The sequence below is a fragment of the Salvia hispanica genome, chromosome 3 (assembly GCF_023119035.1).
Source record: "Salvia hispanica cultivar TCC Black 2014 chromosome 3, UniMelb_Shisp_WGS_1.0, whole genome shotgun sequence".
Classification (NCBI taxonomy): Eukaryota; Viridiplantae; Streptophyta; class Magnoliopsida; order Lamiales; family Lamiaceae; genus Salvia; species Salvia hispanica.
Window position 1 is genome coordinate 47,086,195 of NC_062967.1, and position 19,476 is coordinate 47,105,670.

Consider the following 19,476-nt stretch of genomic DNA (forward strand, 5'->3'; position numbering starts at 1 on the left):
GTGTCAGTACAAGCGTTGAAAATATAGCTAAAATTTCATACCAGGACAATAAGCATTTGCACGCATATTTGGTTGAGCTCTTAGATCACTCCCAATGGGGGTGGCGAAAATCCGGCGAAAAATCGCCGAACATCGCCGGATTATCGCCGGCCGTTGTGGTGAAATCGGCGATAATTCGGCGATAATCTTACCGTTATTTCGCCAAGCGGCGTTTTTTCGCCGGATTATCGCCGAGCGATCGCCGGCCACTGTGGGCGACGCTCGGCGATAATCCGGCGATATTTAAATTTTTTTTTTTTTTTTTCCGGCCCAACGGCTATTTTTACATCCCACCCCTATAAATATTTCCTCCACTTCCTCCATTCATCACCCACAATCTTCATTCTCTCCATTTTCAATCTCTTCTCCCAATCTAAAAATTATGAGCTTTTGGAAGAAAAATTCCCGCTCGGGTAAGGGTAAGGGTAAGGGGAAAGAGTCGAGTTCACAAATTCCCAACACGGATGAAGCAAACGAGCAGTGGATGCACTCGTTGTTGGCCATGGGTTCTCCTCCCAGCCAACTTCCATACGCGGGTCCGTCTCCTTTGCAGACTCCTCCCGTCGCGGAGACTTTTCTCCCGTACTTCAACTCGGTCTTAACGAGCATATGGTCCGAGATGAGGCCATGCGAGGATTGTGCGTGCTTCGAAGGGTTCAAGTATTAGAACATCTACGATAGTGAAGGATCTCCCAATTCGGACAGGATCGCACGGCGCGAAATCGGTGCGCTCGCGACTTAGCGTTTCGGAGAGCAGGGAAACGCGACCCACATCGACTTGGTGAGGATGGTCGCACGACGCCGGGAGAGACGGAAAGCGGAGGAAGCGGGAAGAACGTCAGAAATCGAGTCGGAACCCACATCGACTTGAAAAAGCCACTTATTCGAAACAGATTGCTGATCGCAGATGCACATGCTACTTCACGGCGGGACCTGAAGAAAGGCGGCCCTCGGAAATGCATCCAAACTCGGTTACGATGGGCCTCGATCCCGACGCCCCTCCGGTCCTAGTCTTAGTTTTTTTTTTTAAATCTTTGTTTATTTGCGTTTTTTATTTGTAGTTTTTTTTTTCGTTGTATTATATTTTCCAATGATTAATACAACGATGAATGTTCATTATTAGTCTATTTATTAAATACATTTGTAGGGAAAATTAAATAATATAAAAAATAATGATGTAAAAATGAAATGTTGAGTTAGGGAGAAATAAGGAGAAATAAGGAGAAAGCCGTGTAGGTTGGCTAAAAGCTGAGGATAAAATGTGATCTGATGTGGCGATGTGGCGGGAGTTAGAGATAAATAAGGAGAAATAAGGAATTGTCATTGGAGTCTCTTAAGCTCTATACGTCCTTTCTAATCTTTGTCACTGCACTTGTAGTATTGTATATTAATCCAATCCTACATGTCATGTGAATCTTGAGTTCTTCTTGTTGGTATCATCGAATGGAATAAGGAAGAAAAGGAATAAACATGAGAATGAAATGATAATTTCTCTTGCTCTTGTGATAAAAAGAATGAAATTGTTAGTAGTGTATATTGTTGATTTCATTCATATGTTTGGTAACAACTCCTAATGGTGGATGGAGTAAGTTGTTAATTGTAGAAGTATTGAGAAAAAGTAGTTGAATACATTAGGAGGAAAAAGGAGAGATTGATTTTCAGTATATAAAAAGTAGAATCTTGAGTGCGCCAAATTAAAAAGAAAATGTGGGACATCTTAAATAAGCATACTGAAATATTAATAAATGGCTAACAAACTCTATGAATTAAAAAAAACGTGCAGTAGTAAATTTAAATAAATCCGAAAAAATAATAAAACCCTCTAAATGTTGTATGATGGCCAAAATAACTGTACCATCACGGCGATTTACTATTTTTAAACCAAACACGAGTAAAAAATTAGATTATTATTATTTGGCTAAACAATTACATAAATTAAATATCTATTTAAATTAGATTGAGCAAAGTAGAAAGAATTAAATTAGTATTAGTATAATTATCAAATTTGTTTAACAATTTCACATCAATAAAATATTTTCTTTCTAAATTTTTCCCTCGTCTCAAAAGATGTATATTTTGGACATCTAATTTTGGAAGTTTTTTTTGTTAGGGGGAAAGAAAATAATAATATTTATATTAATTTGAGTGAGAAATTTTAAAAAAAAGTAAATGGCATCATAGGCTGAAATTAAAAGAGAAAGTGGGGCGTTTTTTTTGTGGGACTAAAAATTTTCCCTCCTATTAATAAATTTATTAGTACAACGTAATCAGCCATCGTCCCCCAAAACGCGACTGCAACATCAGCGGGAGAGTTTCTTATCTATTTCTCCAAAGAATTTCCCAAAACATTTCAAATGCGGTGATGAATTCAACTACTCTCACTCCATCCCTCCCAAAAATTCTCCCTTTTTGATTTCCCACTCCGCCGCGGCGCCACCCTCACCAGGCCCCTCGTTTCCCCCGAAATTCCCCGTTTCTCTCAAACCCCTTTTCGCCGCTTCACCCACTCCGAGTTAGATGCTCCGCCTCCGATGATAAGGCCGATAAAAACCTGCCCCGAACCCAACAAATTAGCTTAAAACACTCCAATGGCGGAAATAATCGCTTGATGTTGCCAAGCCAATCGCCTATGCACTGTTCTATGTATTTATTGGGGTTTTCTGTCCCTTCTCGGGTTCCAGAAACCCATTGGCGGCAGCCCCTCTTCTGCGACAATAGAGGAAAAGGGTCATAAATATTCGCAGTATACTCGGAGGTTATTGGCGACTGTGTCGAAGCTGGTAAAGGTAATTGAGGAGGCGAGAAATGCGGGAAATGAGGATTTTGTGTGGCTGTTGAGGAGGGCTTGAAGGAATTTAAAAAGGACAAAGACGTCGTTGCAAGAGGAAATACTGAATGGGCTTTACTCGGAGCTGAGTTTTTAAAAAGGAGAAGGAGGCACTGATGGACGTAGGGAGGAGATTGTGAGAAAGTCATCAAGTTGGAAGGGAGCATTTTGAGGAAAGAAAAAGGTGGAGGTGAAAGCTTCAGAGGTTGAGGGGGGAAAAGAGGAGCTTGGAGAGAGAATAAAAGACATATGGGGAGAATTGGGGGAGATTGAAGACCTGATTGAGAGTCAAAAACTATAGCATTAAGTATTGGTGGGGGGAGCTTTTGTCGATTGAGAGAAGTGTGAGGCATTGGTCAAGAACGTTTTGACTGAACTGAAGTCAAGGTAGTCAGAGGTAAAAAATGCATTATATGCCTCGTGATGAAATTTTTTTTAAAGGGAGGGGCTCAACAAGTGATAACAAGTGTCTGCAACACCAAACTCTTGAAGCAAAATTATGTTCTGAATATTTTTGATGTCTCCTGTTCCCCTCCCCAATTAGGTTTCCCGGAAAATTTTACTGGGCTATACCAGATTAATTTTCCCCCGATTCAAAAATTTATTGCGTATTGTTGTACTTTCTTTAACTTAAAAAAGGAATGTTTTTGTAACTAAGATATTGAAACATTGCTAATGAAATTTTAAAAAATCTGAAACCATCATGCTGCATCATGTGCTAACTATTAAACTTTTGCTTTCAGCCAACTAATATTTATTCCATATTCTTGGGCCCAGTGCTTCATGAATTTTAAGCATGCTGGTTTGTTCATTAATTTCATTACATCTGCTATCTTGTGAATCTCAATTCCAAGGTACTTGTTGCTGTACATATAGGTCCGACAATTCCTCATCAGCTGTCCAAAGTATTTTCTCTGATCCCGCCCTTTTTTCTTAATCTGCTGGTCTTATTGACTTGTCCCAAAACCCCCCGCTACCAAACTCTCAAAATGAGCTTCAGAAAGAACTACAGCAAACGAATAGGAAGTTTCAGGAACAGATTATTTTACCCACTGTCCTGCTAAATGAGGTGCAGAGTTTTTTTAATCAAGACTCCTGCTTTTGCTCATCGGATACAACAAGTTCTCAGGGATTCGAAGGAGATGCAAAAAACTGGAGGCTAACATCAGGAAGGCTATGAAGAAACTGGTGAGGAAAGACGCTTTGTAGAAATCCCCCACCAGATGAGGTAGTAAAAGGTTTTTAGATATTGAGCTGAAGTGGATATTTGGAAAGAAGGAGGTGGTAATACCAAAGGCAAGCCACCATTTACTTCATGGTTGGAAGAAATGGGAGGATGCTAAGATGGAAAGAAACGTCTTCTGGGAAAATCCGGAACTAGGAAACGATTTGGGGAAAACAGGTATGCCAAAAATGCACTTGTGCTATTTGTTTCCATGCACTTATTATGTTTAGTTCAAAAATAGAGCTTGTTTTCTTTCATTTTTATAAGATATTTTTTTAGCTGTAATTTAGTGCAATTGTTTTTTGCCTTTTCTATTTTTATGGATATTCAGCTTGACTTTTATGACTAAGAAATTTAAAGGATCATGTGACAATGTTCTTGTAACATCTCTTTTCTCTTTACCGGTTGATGGCCTGAATGACATATATGCTTCCGTTACCCTACCATTTTTCTTGATAACCCTCCTATTATTATGGTCAAATGGCCTGGAATTTTATTACTTGCTCCAATATTGTACAGTTTGTGAGTACTGTCACATCTTTATGTCTGGTGCACCAAACATTATGAAAATAACTGTCTTGCATGTATATATATTGCTAGCTTTTTAGTTTTTTGTTGAGACTTACAATTTATCCCTCGGAAATCCCTTCCAGGAGGCTTCAGCTCTAACCCCTTTGTTCATTCTTCTTAAGACGGTGGACATGCAACACGTGTAAAAGTAATGGATTTTAATGATGAATATAAGTAAAAATAGATAAAGATTAAACCACAATTTTGATAAGTGTATAGCTAAGATACACAAGCATCTTGTCATGTACTCCCTCCGTCCCATAGTAGATGTCACACTTCGGGGGAGATGGCACTGGATTTTAGGAGATGTTATTTTGTGTGTTATGGTGAGAGAAAATATAATTTTTATAATTAATGAGATGAATCCTTTCTAAAAGAGGAAATGCTGGCCATCTTTTAAGCGACAAGCTAAAAAGGAAAGTGTGACATCTATTATGGGACTAGGAAAGATAAATTATTCAACTATCTTTATAAAACAAATAATTAATGCTATTGTTGTGCAATCATAATTTGTGCAATGCACTTTCTGGCAATATAAATAAATTGGATAGATATATTATCACAACACACCATTTTCTCGTATATAATACTCCCTCCATCCCGCCGTACGCCACACTTTCATTTTTAGTTTTTCCCACAAAGACAGCATTTCTTTTGGAAAATGCTCCTTTCATATTAATATGTAAAAATATTTTCTCTCTCCTTTTAACACAAAACAACATCTCATAAAATCCTGTGCTATCACCCACGTGTGACATCTACCATAGGACGGAGGGAGTAAACAACAAGGATATAATCAAAATTTGTAAAACAATGCTTATTTTATAACAGGCATAGGTTTTTATTACAGTTGGTCAAGCGAATAGTGTGTGTCTGTAAATGTAAAATCTTGCTTTCCTTGAGTTCTTTTCCTGGTTTTGGAAACTTCATCCTTTGGAGTTGTTTGCCACCTATTCTCTACTTATCTGCTATAACAAGCAGATCTTGAGGATCCAAGCTGGTGCTGTCCTTCAGTGCGGAAGTAAGGAATTTGCCTATATAGAGCTTGAAAATTATTTTATTTTGTTTCTGCACTCTAATGAATTGGTCTTATTGATGGAGGAAGTTATTAGAGATTGTCTTCCGTCATCTCTTATGTTCCAATTGCATGATCTGATAGTTTATGTATAGCTGCATTGCCACCTTTTGCATATATATATAAGTGGTAGGGAAAGTTCACGGGTGTTGGATTTGTAGATTTTAGAGGACAAGATAAACTGGAGTAGGCAAACAAATTCTATCCTCTTGTCCATTCAGATCTTCCTTGTGCTCAAATCCAGCCCTTTCTGAGTCCTTTTGAAAGGGCTCTCTTTGCATATTTGAATATACAGATTCTTTTACTATTCTTTATTCTGACTTGCGAATATATGATATAGGGGAAGTATTCTTCTTGATCGGGGATAGAGTAGCATCAAGGACATGGTACAATGAACAAAAGAATAGGTGGGAATTGGATCCAATAGCTGCCCCTATCCGTGCCCAAGAAGCTTGTGGAAATGCCAATAAGACACGTTGGGCAGCCATGTATGTTCCCTTAAAGGGGGGATGACAAGGAATATTATGTGGCCCAAAAAGAAAGATCATTTACTGATCTTTTGAAAACCCAAATCTCTTTTCAAATGTTTTCCCAAGTTTTTCTGTTATATGGTTTTGTCGCAGGAATTTGACATGCTGTTTGAAGATTTGGGGGTTTTGATGCATTGTATTTGAGAATGAAACGCTGGAATCCCAACTGGTTAACTAATGTGGATCCCCTCTCAGAGTTGGATATTCAACAGTTTCTTCTGATACTAACATTTTTCCCTCAGTGCTTTACTGGATTATGGAGGACTAGTGTTGTATCATGCAAAAGATTGGACCTTTGTAAAAAAAAGGGGATATTAATGATGACATAATGATGATATTTTTTTCCCCGTTCTGGAGTTTGTTATCCCCATGAGGTGTTGAATTATTCATTGACAATTTGAGCTCGAATCTTACTAATTTGGTCCACTTTTAATTCTCATAACCAAGGGTGTATTTTCATTTTAATGATATCCCAATGCATTATCCACTCTTTTTGTTTCTGATACAGGTGAGGATGCGTTTGGGTATGGGATACTGATGTATCTTTTGCTCCCTTGGTTTTGTGGTTTAAGCTAAAACGAACTTCAAATAAAGGAAAACAATGGATTTTTGGGTATTTTTGGTTTTGTTAGGACTGCCATATATGGATATGGTTTTTCATGTGTTCCCTTAAAGAAATATTCCAAATATTGGTTTTTGGGCCTTTAAGGAAAGACCCAAACTTCAGGAAGTTCGGAGAGTGGAAACCTGCTTTTCAAATTCTCTCGTATTGACTTTGTTTGACTTGCATAATTTAGATGTTCCATAGTCTGGGAAAAAAACAAACTAAAAACCTAATTTTTTCTATTCTGATAGTATTAAATAATCTCATTTGTCAAATCTTTATATCAGTTGTCATTACTAAAGGGATGGGAAAAATTTTTTGTATCATTCTGCATAAACCCCAATGTTTGTATACTATACAATGAGTTCAAATTCCTAGTATCATAAAGTAGTATCAAAAAGATAGCTAGAATTCTCTAAATAATTGATAAGGTTCCATAGAAAAAGTGGGATTAATTCCGCTTGTCAATTCTCTTGGGTAAATCACAAATTAAGAAAACATTGTCTTTTAATCTTGGGGTTTTAACATTAAACCACTGATCCTTTAGCTCAGGATGGGGGGGATCTATTTCCCAATTTTCCCCGGTTGAACCTGGGAGATGAGATTTGGGACATTAGGGTAGACTCATTTATAACACCACTAGCATCCACATTTTCTCATCTAGTAAAATGTAAAATTGATCCAAGCTTTTTCTCGCTGACAAAAAAAGAGATGTTTGTCTGAGAAAAGACCAAGCTGCACGAGCTTGATTTTGTGCATGATACATGCCTGTTTGAACTAGATTTCATCAAGAAGTTTGAACACAATTTTGACATATTTATGTTGGCAAGTTTGAAAATTTTGACATATTTTGTTGCAGCCTTACACTAAATTCAAAGACCATATGTGAAATTCTGAGCTCTTAGTTGTAGGGCATTCCTATACAATTGTTACTTTTAATTTTGCTTTCTATTCATATTCCTTCATCATCTTCATGCCACTTTATTTTTCATTGTAAAGTTAGTTTGTTTATATTAAAATGAATTTGGACTCTTTCCCAAAGGATTATCAAGATCTTCCATTCGAAAAAAATGAGGGGTATGAGTAAAAACATTGGGAAAGGAAAGAAAGCATCTGCTTTCTAAGGAAAACAACGATATTTGCTTCTTTTTATTATGTTTTAATCTGTTGTTGAATAATGTAAATTTGTCTACTTTTGGATATTGAAGTGTCATTGATTGGTTTATTACCTTCTATACTTTTCTGCAGAAAGGTTATCTTAGGTATAGGTCCAGGAAGATAAGCAAAGAGAAAAGCTGGTGTTGTCAATTACTGCCTTTGATCATATGAAGGTTTCATCATATGCTCATTTATCTCATTATTTCAGACTTATAACTATTTCTAATTGTTTTTGTCAATTCTTTTAGAGAATAAAAGTCCTCCAATACGACTCAAGGATTTTGCGCGTTGAATCCATGAAAAGAAGAAATCAATGAAGTTGTGGCATTTCTACAAAATCCTAATGCATTCCAAGAATGGGAACTCGTGCACCTCGGGTATGGCATTTTATCATATACGAACCAATACTGGATACTGTTCTCTGGGTAGTTTGCTCTCTATCATGTGGGTCATGTGTCTACTTCTGGTGACTTACATTTTCTGACGACCAACCAAATTTTCCCCATTTCACTTACAAACATAGCTGATTGGTTGTATAGAAATGTGTCTTTCTAGGTGAGATACTTACTTGATGTAGCCTTGGAAGTCACATATTTTGCATTTGGCAGCTATCCTTAAACTAACAATATGCACTGATCTTTGCGGTTTTGGTACTCTCCTAAGTTGTCAGTTGCCATCATTATCTTTGTCAAAACCTTCTCCTTTCGGTTGATATCTGCTTCTAATTCTTTGAAGTAACATCCTGTTGTTTATTGAGCCTATCATCATGTTCTTGATGGTAATGTTTGTTTAAAGTATATAGGTTAACTCAACATATGAGTTGAACCTGAGTTTCATACTTGTGTCGGGTGTTCTTATCGTTGGTGAGAGAGGAACTGGTAAAACATCCCTTGCACTGGCTATAGCTGCAGAAGCCAAGGTTCCTGTGTAGAAGTAAAAGCCCAACAGCTGGAAGCTGGTCTTTGGGTAGGCCAAAGTGCATCAAATGTTAGAGAGTTGTTTCAAACTGCCGTGATCTGGTTGGTTATTCATTCCTATCATTTAACTCTATTTTGTGCGATCGAAGTGTTGATTACAGCAAGGACTGTTATGAAACTTGTACCGTCGTGGGTGTTCCAAAGGGTCACATAAACACCGCATTGGTTATTGCATGATATTTTGATATGTATATATTTATCTATTTTTGTGAGGAAAATAAAGTTATGCCAGAGCCTCGATGCATTGCCAATTATGACGTCGATGGTACTGAACTGGCTCTGGAGAGTATCGAACTGACCGGTGGTGAGTGCCTCGACCGGCTTCTCCAATTCTTTGAGACGTGTTTCAGTGCTGCGAGGGATCACTATTGAACATGATACGTTCACCGCACCGGTTGATATGTAGTAAAGGCTCTGAGGTGGCTGGAATGATGAAGAAAAAACACACTCATAGATGATATGAACTGGAAATTAAATATGACTGAAATTGCGATTGTATAAAATTAACTGGAATGAAAGGTTCATCCTTAGGAGGAAATGGCATTTATTACTATTTAATTTCAGTCTCCTTATCATTGCATCCTTCTTTTCGTTCACATCACGTTCTTTCTAATGTACTGTGATTCTGTGAACTAGTCCTTTAACTTTTTGAGTTTTTCCTCCTCCTTAGTCCTTAAGCATGTGCTTAACCACCAATCTTCCACTGCATCTTTATAAATGTAGGCTCCTGTCATTATATTTGTGAAGACTTTGACCTCTTTGCTGGTGTCCGTGGAAAGTTCCTTCACACCAAAAAGCAGGATCATGAGGCATTCATTAATCAACTTCTCGTGGAACTTGATGGGTAAACTTATGTTTTCTTATTAGTTTCTGATTTGCATGATTAACTGTAACACCTCTTTTTGGATTATTACAAGGTCTTGAATGACATAAATTAATTGCTAATTGCTCCTTTCTTTGTGGTGTATTTGAAATATGAAAGAATTTTTACTTAAATTTACTTTAGAGCATATTCTATCTTATCTATCTTCCCCACGTAGAACAATGTCTTCAATTGCGTTTGCAGATGACATGGAGTGCCGAATAATTTATTTTAATTTATTTATATTTATATACTCCCTCCGTCCCAAGATAAGCGAGCCGCTTCTTTTCGCACTAATTTGGGAAAAATGATATAAAATAGTTGAAAGTGGAGAAAAAGTAAAGTAAGGGAGAATTATGTAGAGAACTCTCTCTCCACTCTAACTATTTTATATCATTTTCCAAAACGCGGAAGCGAAAAAGCGCCTTCTTATCTTGGGACGGAAGTATATATTTGTAAAAGTTACTATTCAACATTATTCCACTTGCAGATTATGACTTCCTTTCAGCCCACACATTTGGATTTTTAGCTGTACAGAGTACCTAAATCTCATGTTAGATTTCAGGATACTTAAATCACACATGCATGTTAGATTTCAGGATACTTAAATCATACATGCATGTTAGATTTCAGGATACTTAAATCCACTGGAGATCTGACTTATCCATAAATATGTCCTTCCTGTTTTGCATTTGCTATATTCTCTTAGGTTTGAGAAACAAGATGGAGTTGTGCTGATGGCTACTACTCGGGAAAACTCAAACAAGTTGATGAAGCTTTGCAGCGTCCTGGTAGAATGGATAGAATATTTCATCTTCAACGACCCACTCAAGCAGAAAGAGAGAGGATCCTACATATTGCTGCAAGAAAACGATGGATGAGGATCTCATTAACTTTGTTGACTGGAGAAAGGTATTGAAGTTACAATGTTTTCCATTGTGATTTTATCATATATATGCTTGAACTAGTTACATATCTCATTATTATCTTTTTTTTTTTTGAATCCATACTTTGGTGGGGTGCTTGCCATCTGGCCTTTTGGCATATTGGTTGGTCTGCTCCATACTCAAAACTCAAATATCACCAATTTGATCTGGAAATTAGGATAGATAACTGGTCTTTGCATGAAGATACTGGGATCAGGTTTACTGAATGCATGAGCTAAATTGGAAACATACAGTCCTTACTATTTTTAGCTACTTTTATTACTCTGACACTCTGTTCATTATCAGAGATATTGTCTATGTAATTTCAAATAATACCAAGTGTGGGATAATTTGGAAACTTATTGTCTATTGCTAATTGTTGTCGCTTCTACAGAACCAAGTGATTTTTTGTTGGAATAAACTTCCAAATTACACTTTCTCTTGGAGCCCATGAATTCCAAACTATTGACCCATTTATTCTCCTTTCGAAGACCAATCAATAGTTCTGGGAGTGAAATGATCATGTACCTAATTATATGTGATAACTTGAAAAAATGAATTAAAGTTTGAACTTGTCTTCAGTTGAATTCTTCTGAAGGCAATGAAACTCTAGACCTGGGTTAATCTGAAATATAAATGGTTTATATTACATGTTGATATTGGTGCTGTAAGATGTTTCTACTATCTTTAATCCTGTTGTTTATCATGGACAAATTGTGATTGTGCACACAAGAACAATAGGATATTACGGGTACTTAACTTAAAATAATTGGTGGTCCGTCTAGATTTTTAATTTTTCTAATGCGAACTCAAAAACTTTTTGACTAGCAGATAACAATCTTCTAGTTACAAACCTGCAGGTTGCTGAAAAAACGGCTCTTCTTCGTCCTATAGAATTAAAACTAGTCCCACTGTCTCTGGAAGGTAGTGCCTTCAGAAGAAAGTTTCTGGACACAGATGAACTTTTGAGCTACTGCAGTTGGTTTGCTGTAAGAACTATTGCCCTCATCATTGATGTTCATTTTCAGTTTGCAAAGTCCTCATGATTGGTCTGTTGTCCATGATTTCATGTGAACACTGAATCTTGATCCTTAAGTCTCTTCTGCTTTTTATTCTTGGTCATGCTCTTCTGTGGACATTGAAACTCATAGATGGATATAGACCATGTGTCAGGACTCAGATACTAGAAAGCGTTTATCTACTTATGTCTGTAGTGGGCAATTAAAAATCAGATCTATATTACTTTATTGAAGTGTTATGTAGATTTATACTGGTCACTAGCAAAATTCTGTTTGTATTGGCATTTCTTTTGAAGTTTCAATCATCGGTCCTTTGATGCTATTATGATAATATGAAACTGCATTCCTAAATACACCATGTTTTTTGAAATATCACACAGTAAGTTATCCTTTTTAACCTTTGCCCACCATGCTTTTTAAAGTTTTTTTCAGTAGGCTGTAGACAAAAGACTTTCAATTTAAAATTTTTTTTAAATATGTATGTCCATGTTGCAGACTTTCAGCCCCCTTGGTCCCTAGATGGGTTCAAAACCAAAATTGTGAAGAGAATAAGCAAGATGATGGTGAATCATCTTGGTTAATTTGACAAAAGAGGATTTGCAGGATGTTGTTGACCAAATGGAACCATATGGTCAAATCAATGGAATAGAACGCTAAGTCCACCTTTTGATGTGCTACTGTATTGACTACAATTATTGCAAAGAAGTAGTCTATACTGATTAATTTTGCAAACATATACTGAGAACATTCTAATGAAAAGCGATCTATGTTATTTTCCCCTGTGTAACACAGCTGGAAGCATTTAAAAAACTCATAGCTCACTGATTTTAAATTTGATATTCTGCAGTGGACCAGGAGAAAAATTTCCCCATGCAGTCGGGCTGCTGGGGGGCCGGGCTCTTCTGTTCCAAATTTTGATGTTGTTGATAACCTTTGGCTTGAACCTTCTTTTTGGGGAGGTATGTTTTCTTTTTTACAACAGGCATATTTTGTAATGTTTTGCATTTATTGTGAATAAAAGGGTCATCATCCTCTTTGTTCTGAAATTTCTGTAACTGCAGATGACTTTTTCCTTTTTTTTTTCTCCCTTCCAGTATATTGGTTGATTTTTTTCCAGTTTTTCATTCTGATCTTTATTTCCATTTCAATCAGTTCACTTTTAGTGATGAAAATTTTTTCTTTTAAAAAAGCAATGTTCTTCACTATGATTTAACAGATTTCAAAAGCAAAATAATTGGGGAAAAAAGGGGAACTTTGGCTCTTTTTAAATTCAGGGAATTGGATGCCCCAAAATTCCCAAAGGGGAGGAATGACATTGAAAGGGAATGTTGAGACAAAAGGAATCTTGAGAAAAGCTTTTTTCTTTGGCTCTTATATTTGCACTACACTTTCCCTTTGGGAGGAAAATATTCTTTCTGCCTCAGAGCTAAAGGGTCCAGGAGGTTGTAGCTGTCTTTAATTTTCATTCTTCATGTTCATCAACTATATCTTCATCTGACTCTACATGGTCTTGGATGCAGATTGCTACTAGGATGGTCATTCAGTATGGGTTCCGGATGACAGTCCCAATTTAAACCCTGGAACTGCGGGAAATCTTCTAATGTTTGTGATGTTTTTTTCCATTGCAAGGGCACCACATTGACCCACAAATAGGGAAAGAATGGTGGGGTCACCTCATGTAGCAGTTACCATTTACCTTGTTAAAGTTTCCCCATTCAATCCTTCACAACTCAATATTTTTTCAAATAGAGATCTTTTTGGTTCACTCTTCAAGTGCTCTGTTCTGAACAATTTTGCTTTTATAGTGCCTTTTTTCCTTCTCCCCAGTTTACACTAGAACTTGATTTAGACATCTGTGAAAATCTTCTCTTCTTAGTTGTTTTAACTCAAGGATGATATCTACTGGAAAACTCTGTATATCCTACTGATCCACCACCAGTTATGTTTTTTTTAGTTCTCTATTTTGGATACTGGTTGGACTATATGTCCCTAAATTTTTATATCTGCTTAATTTTTAATATTGTTTGAATGAAAGTAATTCAGTTAATATCAAAAAAACTAATATATCACAGATGATAGCCATTTTTTTAGAAATCATTACAAAAAAGCAGTGTAGTTGGTCAGTCTTCAATGGAAATCCAGTTTCGATATGGTTTTTTCAGCAAAGGGGGGTTGGGATGGGGGCTCTAGGAAAAAACCCCTAGCACCACAAAGAAAAAAAACCAAAATTTCTGAGCACAAGATTGTTCACTTTTGAGTGCTTCAAGTTGTTGTGTACCCCCCCTCTGCATCTGTATCATAATGTCACGAGAAGTTTATTTATTAAGTCTGAGAAGTTTTCTTCTTAAATACTTTTTGCTGGCATTTTTTTTATCTCATGATTATTTCACAGGCGACAGCTCTGAGTATGGGGAGACAACTTTGAATATGAGATGGCTGCTAAAGTTGAAAAGGTATGTTACTTGTGCGTGATTGTCTTTTAAAATTGTAGTGCTCTTTAAATATCCATATATGAGCCAAGCCTGTTTTCCCCTTCCCGTTGCTTTTTTTTTTAAGTGCATTATACTTAAGAATACTCTTCCACCCTCCTTACCTTTTCAATGACTACAGCCAAGCCCCTTTTCCCCCCCACTGCCACCTGCTGACCTATTTTACTCTTCCATTCTCCAAGGGGATATAAAACGAAAATCCTACTTTTTTACAGAATTCATGGTTTTGGTGTTCAAATGACTGCATCCAAAAGAGACTATACTTTTTGGGCCACTGAATTTTCCTTGTGAATAAAGCTGCTGATGTGTACTTTCTTCTTAATTTTTTGTTCAAACTGGTATTAATATTGAAAATTCAAATTAATGATCTGTGGTGCCAAGAGGATGTTGAACTGCAACTCATAATTCTATTTAAGTCAGTTATCTTAATGCATACTCCCTCTATTTCCCTTGTTAATAGAGGCATTTCTTTTTTGGCACAAAGATTAAAAAATAGATGATTAATGTGTTTAGTTGAGAGAGGATTAAGTAGAAGAAAGAATAAGGTAGAGAAATGAAGAGGGCATAAAGTAGAAGAAAATGTTTGCAAAAAATAGAAATAACTCTATTATGTTGAAACACCCCAAAACAGGAATAAACTCCATTAACGTGGAACACAGGGAGTACTTTTTTTCTCCTACAATTTCCGTTTCTACCTAGAAATGTCATTTTCTTAATCGACATAACTGAATGTCTGCAGATTTACAACTTGGCATATGACAAGGCAAGAGTTCTGCTTCAGAAAAATTGTTTGGTCCTGGAGAAAATTGTTGAGGGAACTCTGAGTACGAAATTTTGACAGGAAAGGTATTATTCAATTTCCAAGGTGAAGGCCTTATTCTTCAAGCAGCATTGTGAAACTAGTTGAGAATATAACTGGGCTTATTTTAGGTAACTTTGTTTTATTTTTTATTTTTTAAAAATTTTACTTTACTTTCAGGGCTTCTCTTAATTGTTGTGATGATGTCGAAGAGATATTCAAACTTATTAGATCCAAAGTATTTTTATGCTTGGATTAGTTTTATTGTTAAAACTTGAACTATGTTTAGTCTTAAAAGTGAGTTTTTTTTATAAACCAAACAAATATCAAATTACAATATACTTAGATTATAGAAGTATTTGATGCTTTTCATATCGAAGTAAGTGATTTTTTGTTGCTTAATTTTTGTTCATTAAATTAAAAATTATGGTAAAGATCCCATATTTATATTACTGCTGAAATACACCATCATTTCATACTTTTTTTGAAATCTTAAATTTGCTGAATAAGATGATTCTTTTGTCCTTGGGAATGCATGAGCAACTTATTTGTTTTTTGATACAATAATTTTTCTACTTTTTTTCTGGCAGGATTTAGACAGAATAATTGCAGAAAATGGCGGGATTAAAGAAAAAGAGCCATTTTTCCTTTCGAGCAGCAGTTATGATGAGGTATGGTTTATGAAGCATATAAAAACTATTGGAATCAATTTCATATCTTGCAAAAAAAATGATAGTACTAGAATTTGTAGAAGAAGGGTGCCAACTAACACCCGAATAGCTAAAAATTCCAATGCTTATCCACAGGGGTTTCATTTTTTCTTATTCAGCAGTAACTTGAACTGAATTTACATTCTTCTTGGGAAAACTAGTTCAGTCTGTAAACCATTAAAAAAACTGTTTTCTTGATTGCAGGAAACATCAGAAACTCGCTTGATGGAAACACACCAGCAATTTCCCTTTAAGTGCGGCAAATTAGAACTGGTTGGATAGTTTAGGACATAGCTTGGACGGCTAAGCTGCTAAAGGGGGATGAAGAAGTTAAAGAGGCCTGTAAAAGGAGAGAGTGTATTTCAGTTGAGATTTGAGAAGTGTTGTTTCAAATTTTCCTTCTCAGCAGTCAGAAAGAGGTACCAATTGTGCACATATGTGAAAGGCAAATAGATACTACAGTAATACTTTTTGTTTCAATATCTTAGATTAATTCTTAAGATATATATTTCCAGAAATATTCATTTTGTACCATAGATGCCTTGCATCTTCTTCCACGGAAGCTGTTCATGAAATTTGAAACGCTCGAGAGAATATTTTTTCGTTTTAGTTACAATTGCATTAAATATCAATTAAAATAATGGATCAGTGAGCAATTCAATTTGAATTGCTGCAAGTTTTATACCCTCAGACTTATTCGTTTCAAATTTCTTAATCTGGATATGACTTGCTTTCGAGAACTACCATATAATTATTTACCCTCATCATATGAATACCCCTATAATCTCTTCCTTTTTGGTTCTTAATACAATAGATGAACCAGTATTGTAAATAAATTCTTTTGATCATTGTTAAGTTACCACCTAAAGATTACCAATTCCATATTTCAAACTAACGTCACTATCGATTTCGATGTACTGATGAGTAGTAGTTCTTCCGGTATTCCCTAAAAAGACTCTTTATAGGAGTAGATGACATTAGTTTTAATGCTCAATTAATATATAGTATGAAAGAGAAAAAAATGATGAAGTAATATTAATTAAAACTAATGAGCTGTGAAGAACTAATAATAAAAATATATACGAATCAAATAATACCCTATTTTTAAGAACAGTGGGAGTATCTGCTTAACATCTCCAAGAGTTGCTCCGGTCCCCTTGAAAGTAATAAGGCGAACAGAGATGGATGAATATGAACAAGAAAAACAATCTACTTCCCATAAAAAGTACTACTGATGTTTTAAGATAGATACTCAAAAGCAATATGACAAGGAGCAAATCCTTCATAAGACCAGAACAATAGACTAAAAATACATGCAGCTCAAAACGGTATGTAATAGGGGGATGTGATTGATCAGTAAGTAAGAAAATGGCAAGCAATAGAGACGAATGCCCCATCATATAACATATGCGCGGACATCTTCAAACCCTTATGTATCAACAGCTTTTATCGAGTTACGATCAATCTAAGTTGTCATCAGCATTACCATTGGTCTTCGTGCGGTATTGACGACCTGGTTTCTGAGAACTACGTGGATTTTTTAGGGTTTATAAGATAATCAGGAACCCCTGCCGAATATTTAGAAGGATCAGAAGCCTGTTCAGACACTGAATTATCACTCATCGCACGAGATTCTGATGCCAAATCACTGGCTGCCTGCTGATCCTCATGAGTACTACTTTCAGGTCCAGCCATGAATCTAACACGTTTCTGTGATTTGGTGTCCATCGAAATATCTCTTTTTCTCAGGATCGGCTTAGGATTACCTATACCTAACTCTCCTTTTTTTATATCTTCAGCATCCAAATTTGTGGCCATGGAGCTATCAGAAAGTTGTAAACCATCAAGTTCTCCAGTAGCCTCTGCATCTTCTCTCAGTCTAACTTTTGCACCCGAGTGATTGGCCCGAGGATCTTTTGCAGTAACCTGGAAAGAACTGGGAAGCTCACCATATCTACAAACTTCTTCAAGTTCATAGTCAGCACATTTCACGTTTTTAGATATATCCGGTCATCAGTGTCTTCCGAGCCAGCAGCGACTTTGTCAAATTCATCTTCCTCGTCCTGCATAAAACAAAAACAAAAAAGATGAAATTAAAAGGAAACAAAAAAACCCATATATGGAAGCAAAAAAGACCAAGAGCAAGAATTATAAATTGCACTATAACAGCAAATTACCAAGTTGTGAAACAGAATGCATATAGTGGACTTAATGACCTGGTGATGAATGTGTAGCATCAAATACACAATGCAACCTTTACCAGCAGACTCAAAATATAACTAAGAATTATTCTGAAAAGCGGGAAAATTATGCGTGGGGAAGACAATATCATGTGCAACAAGTGAACCTCTTGAAATTCAAAATATTCCACAAATGTATGTCCGTACAGCATTTTCAACCACACATCTAAGGGGCATACAGACAAGCATAAATGCTTTATATTATTTCCATACAGACAAGATGTGAGAAAGATGCACAATAACACTGATGTAATGGAGATGCATAAAAGCCTAAAACCTCTTGGGATGCATCGCCAAGATGAGAAGCATACTCTCTGTACCAACTATGTTTACTCAAACTCAAACCCGTAATGTTAAGAACACATGCAGTTAGAAGAGATGCTCCTAGATCTCTTCCCCAAGGACTTGCAAAAGCTCCAGACAACAGAAATTCACTGCACTTTCAGTTTGATACCAGCCTCTGATGCAAGCTCAATTAAGCAGTACTGTAACACTATTACCTAGCTTGTATATATACATGACACTTCACCATATGAATGCCCAAAAACACTAAGAACAACACAATTACATGTAATGACATAATATCACACGAAAGATAAAGTAAAACACTAAGAACATATTCCTGGTTCTAAGGTTTTAGGTTTGGTAATCTGCGGTGTGATGACACTGAGGAGATATGGTTTTGCCCATGTATAAAGTTGGCACAAAATTTAAATTCGAACTTAAAGAAAAACAAGAAAACACCATGATCCTTCTTATCACATCTGTCGCATTAAGCAGCAATTAATTTCTAAAATTGAAAAAAAAAAAGTACATGGAGTTGGCATTTAATTTTCAGGAGTTAGAAATATCACAGCACGAAATCATTTGCAATATAAAACGAGAAACATTGAGCATTATTAAAAATAAAAAAACCTCGTAATCAAGGGTGCAGTCGCGCCCAATATTGAGACTGAACTTCCAAATACTCCTCAACGCCAGATTCGCCACCACCGCCGTTGTTATTGTTACGGCGTCGTTTGGCACCGTCAATTTCCTCGCCCTCTTCTTGTTCTTCTTCCTCCTCCTCCTCCTCCTCCTCCTCTTCGTCTTCCTCTTCGCTCAACTCGTTAAGATCCGATTCTAGGTCAAAGGAGGGTTCAGATTGGGCGCGGTCTTTTCCTTGTGGAGTAGTATCCTTGTTGCGATTCCATTCTCGGCGTTCGATTTCTTCATCGGTGAGGGACCAGAGGGCAGGGCTTACGCCGGCGGATGGCGCCGTATCGTTGCCGAGAGCGCCGAAGACCTTATCTACGCGAACTCTGAAACTATCTTCCATTGCTGCGTCTGGGGCTATACCAGATTTCTCTATATTATTCGATTACAATCGACACTTCTATATTTATAAACAAAATCTATTTCCAATTCTAAACATAGGAAATTATTG

General features: G+C 36.4%; 1 protein-coding gene and 1 pseudogene across 1 annotated transcript; one reads left to right on the plus strand and one right to left on the minus strand.

The window, feature by feature from the left end:
- The first annotated feature begins 421 nt into the window (after positions 1-421).
- LOC125210362 lies at positions 422-16,092 on the plus strand (annotated as a pseudogene).
- A 1,245-nt stretch (positions 16,093-17,337) lies between these two features.
- LOC125210363 (histone H3.v1-like) lies at positions 17,338-19,380 on the minus strand. The gene is made up of 2 exons (XM_048109921.1): positions 19,009-19,380; positions 17,338-17,820 (listed from the first exon to the last, which is right to left on the minus strand). Exons 1-2 carry the CDS (start codon positions 19,366-19,368, stop codon positions 17,338-17,340), a joined length of 843 nt encoding a protein of 280 aa, XP_047965878.1. The 5' UTR covers positions 19,369-19,380.
- Between the last annotated feature and the right edge of the window lie 96 nt (positions 19,381-19,476).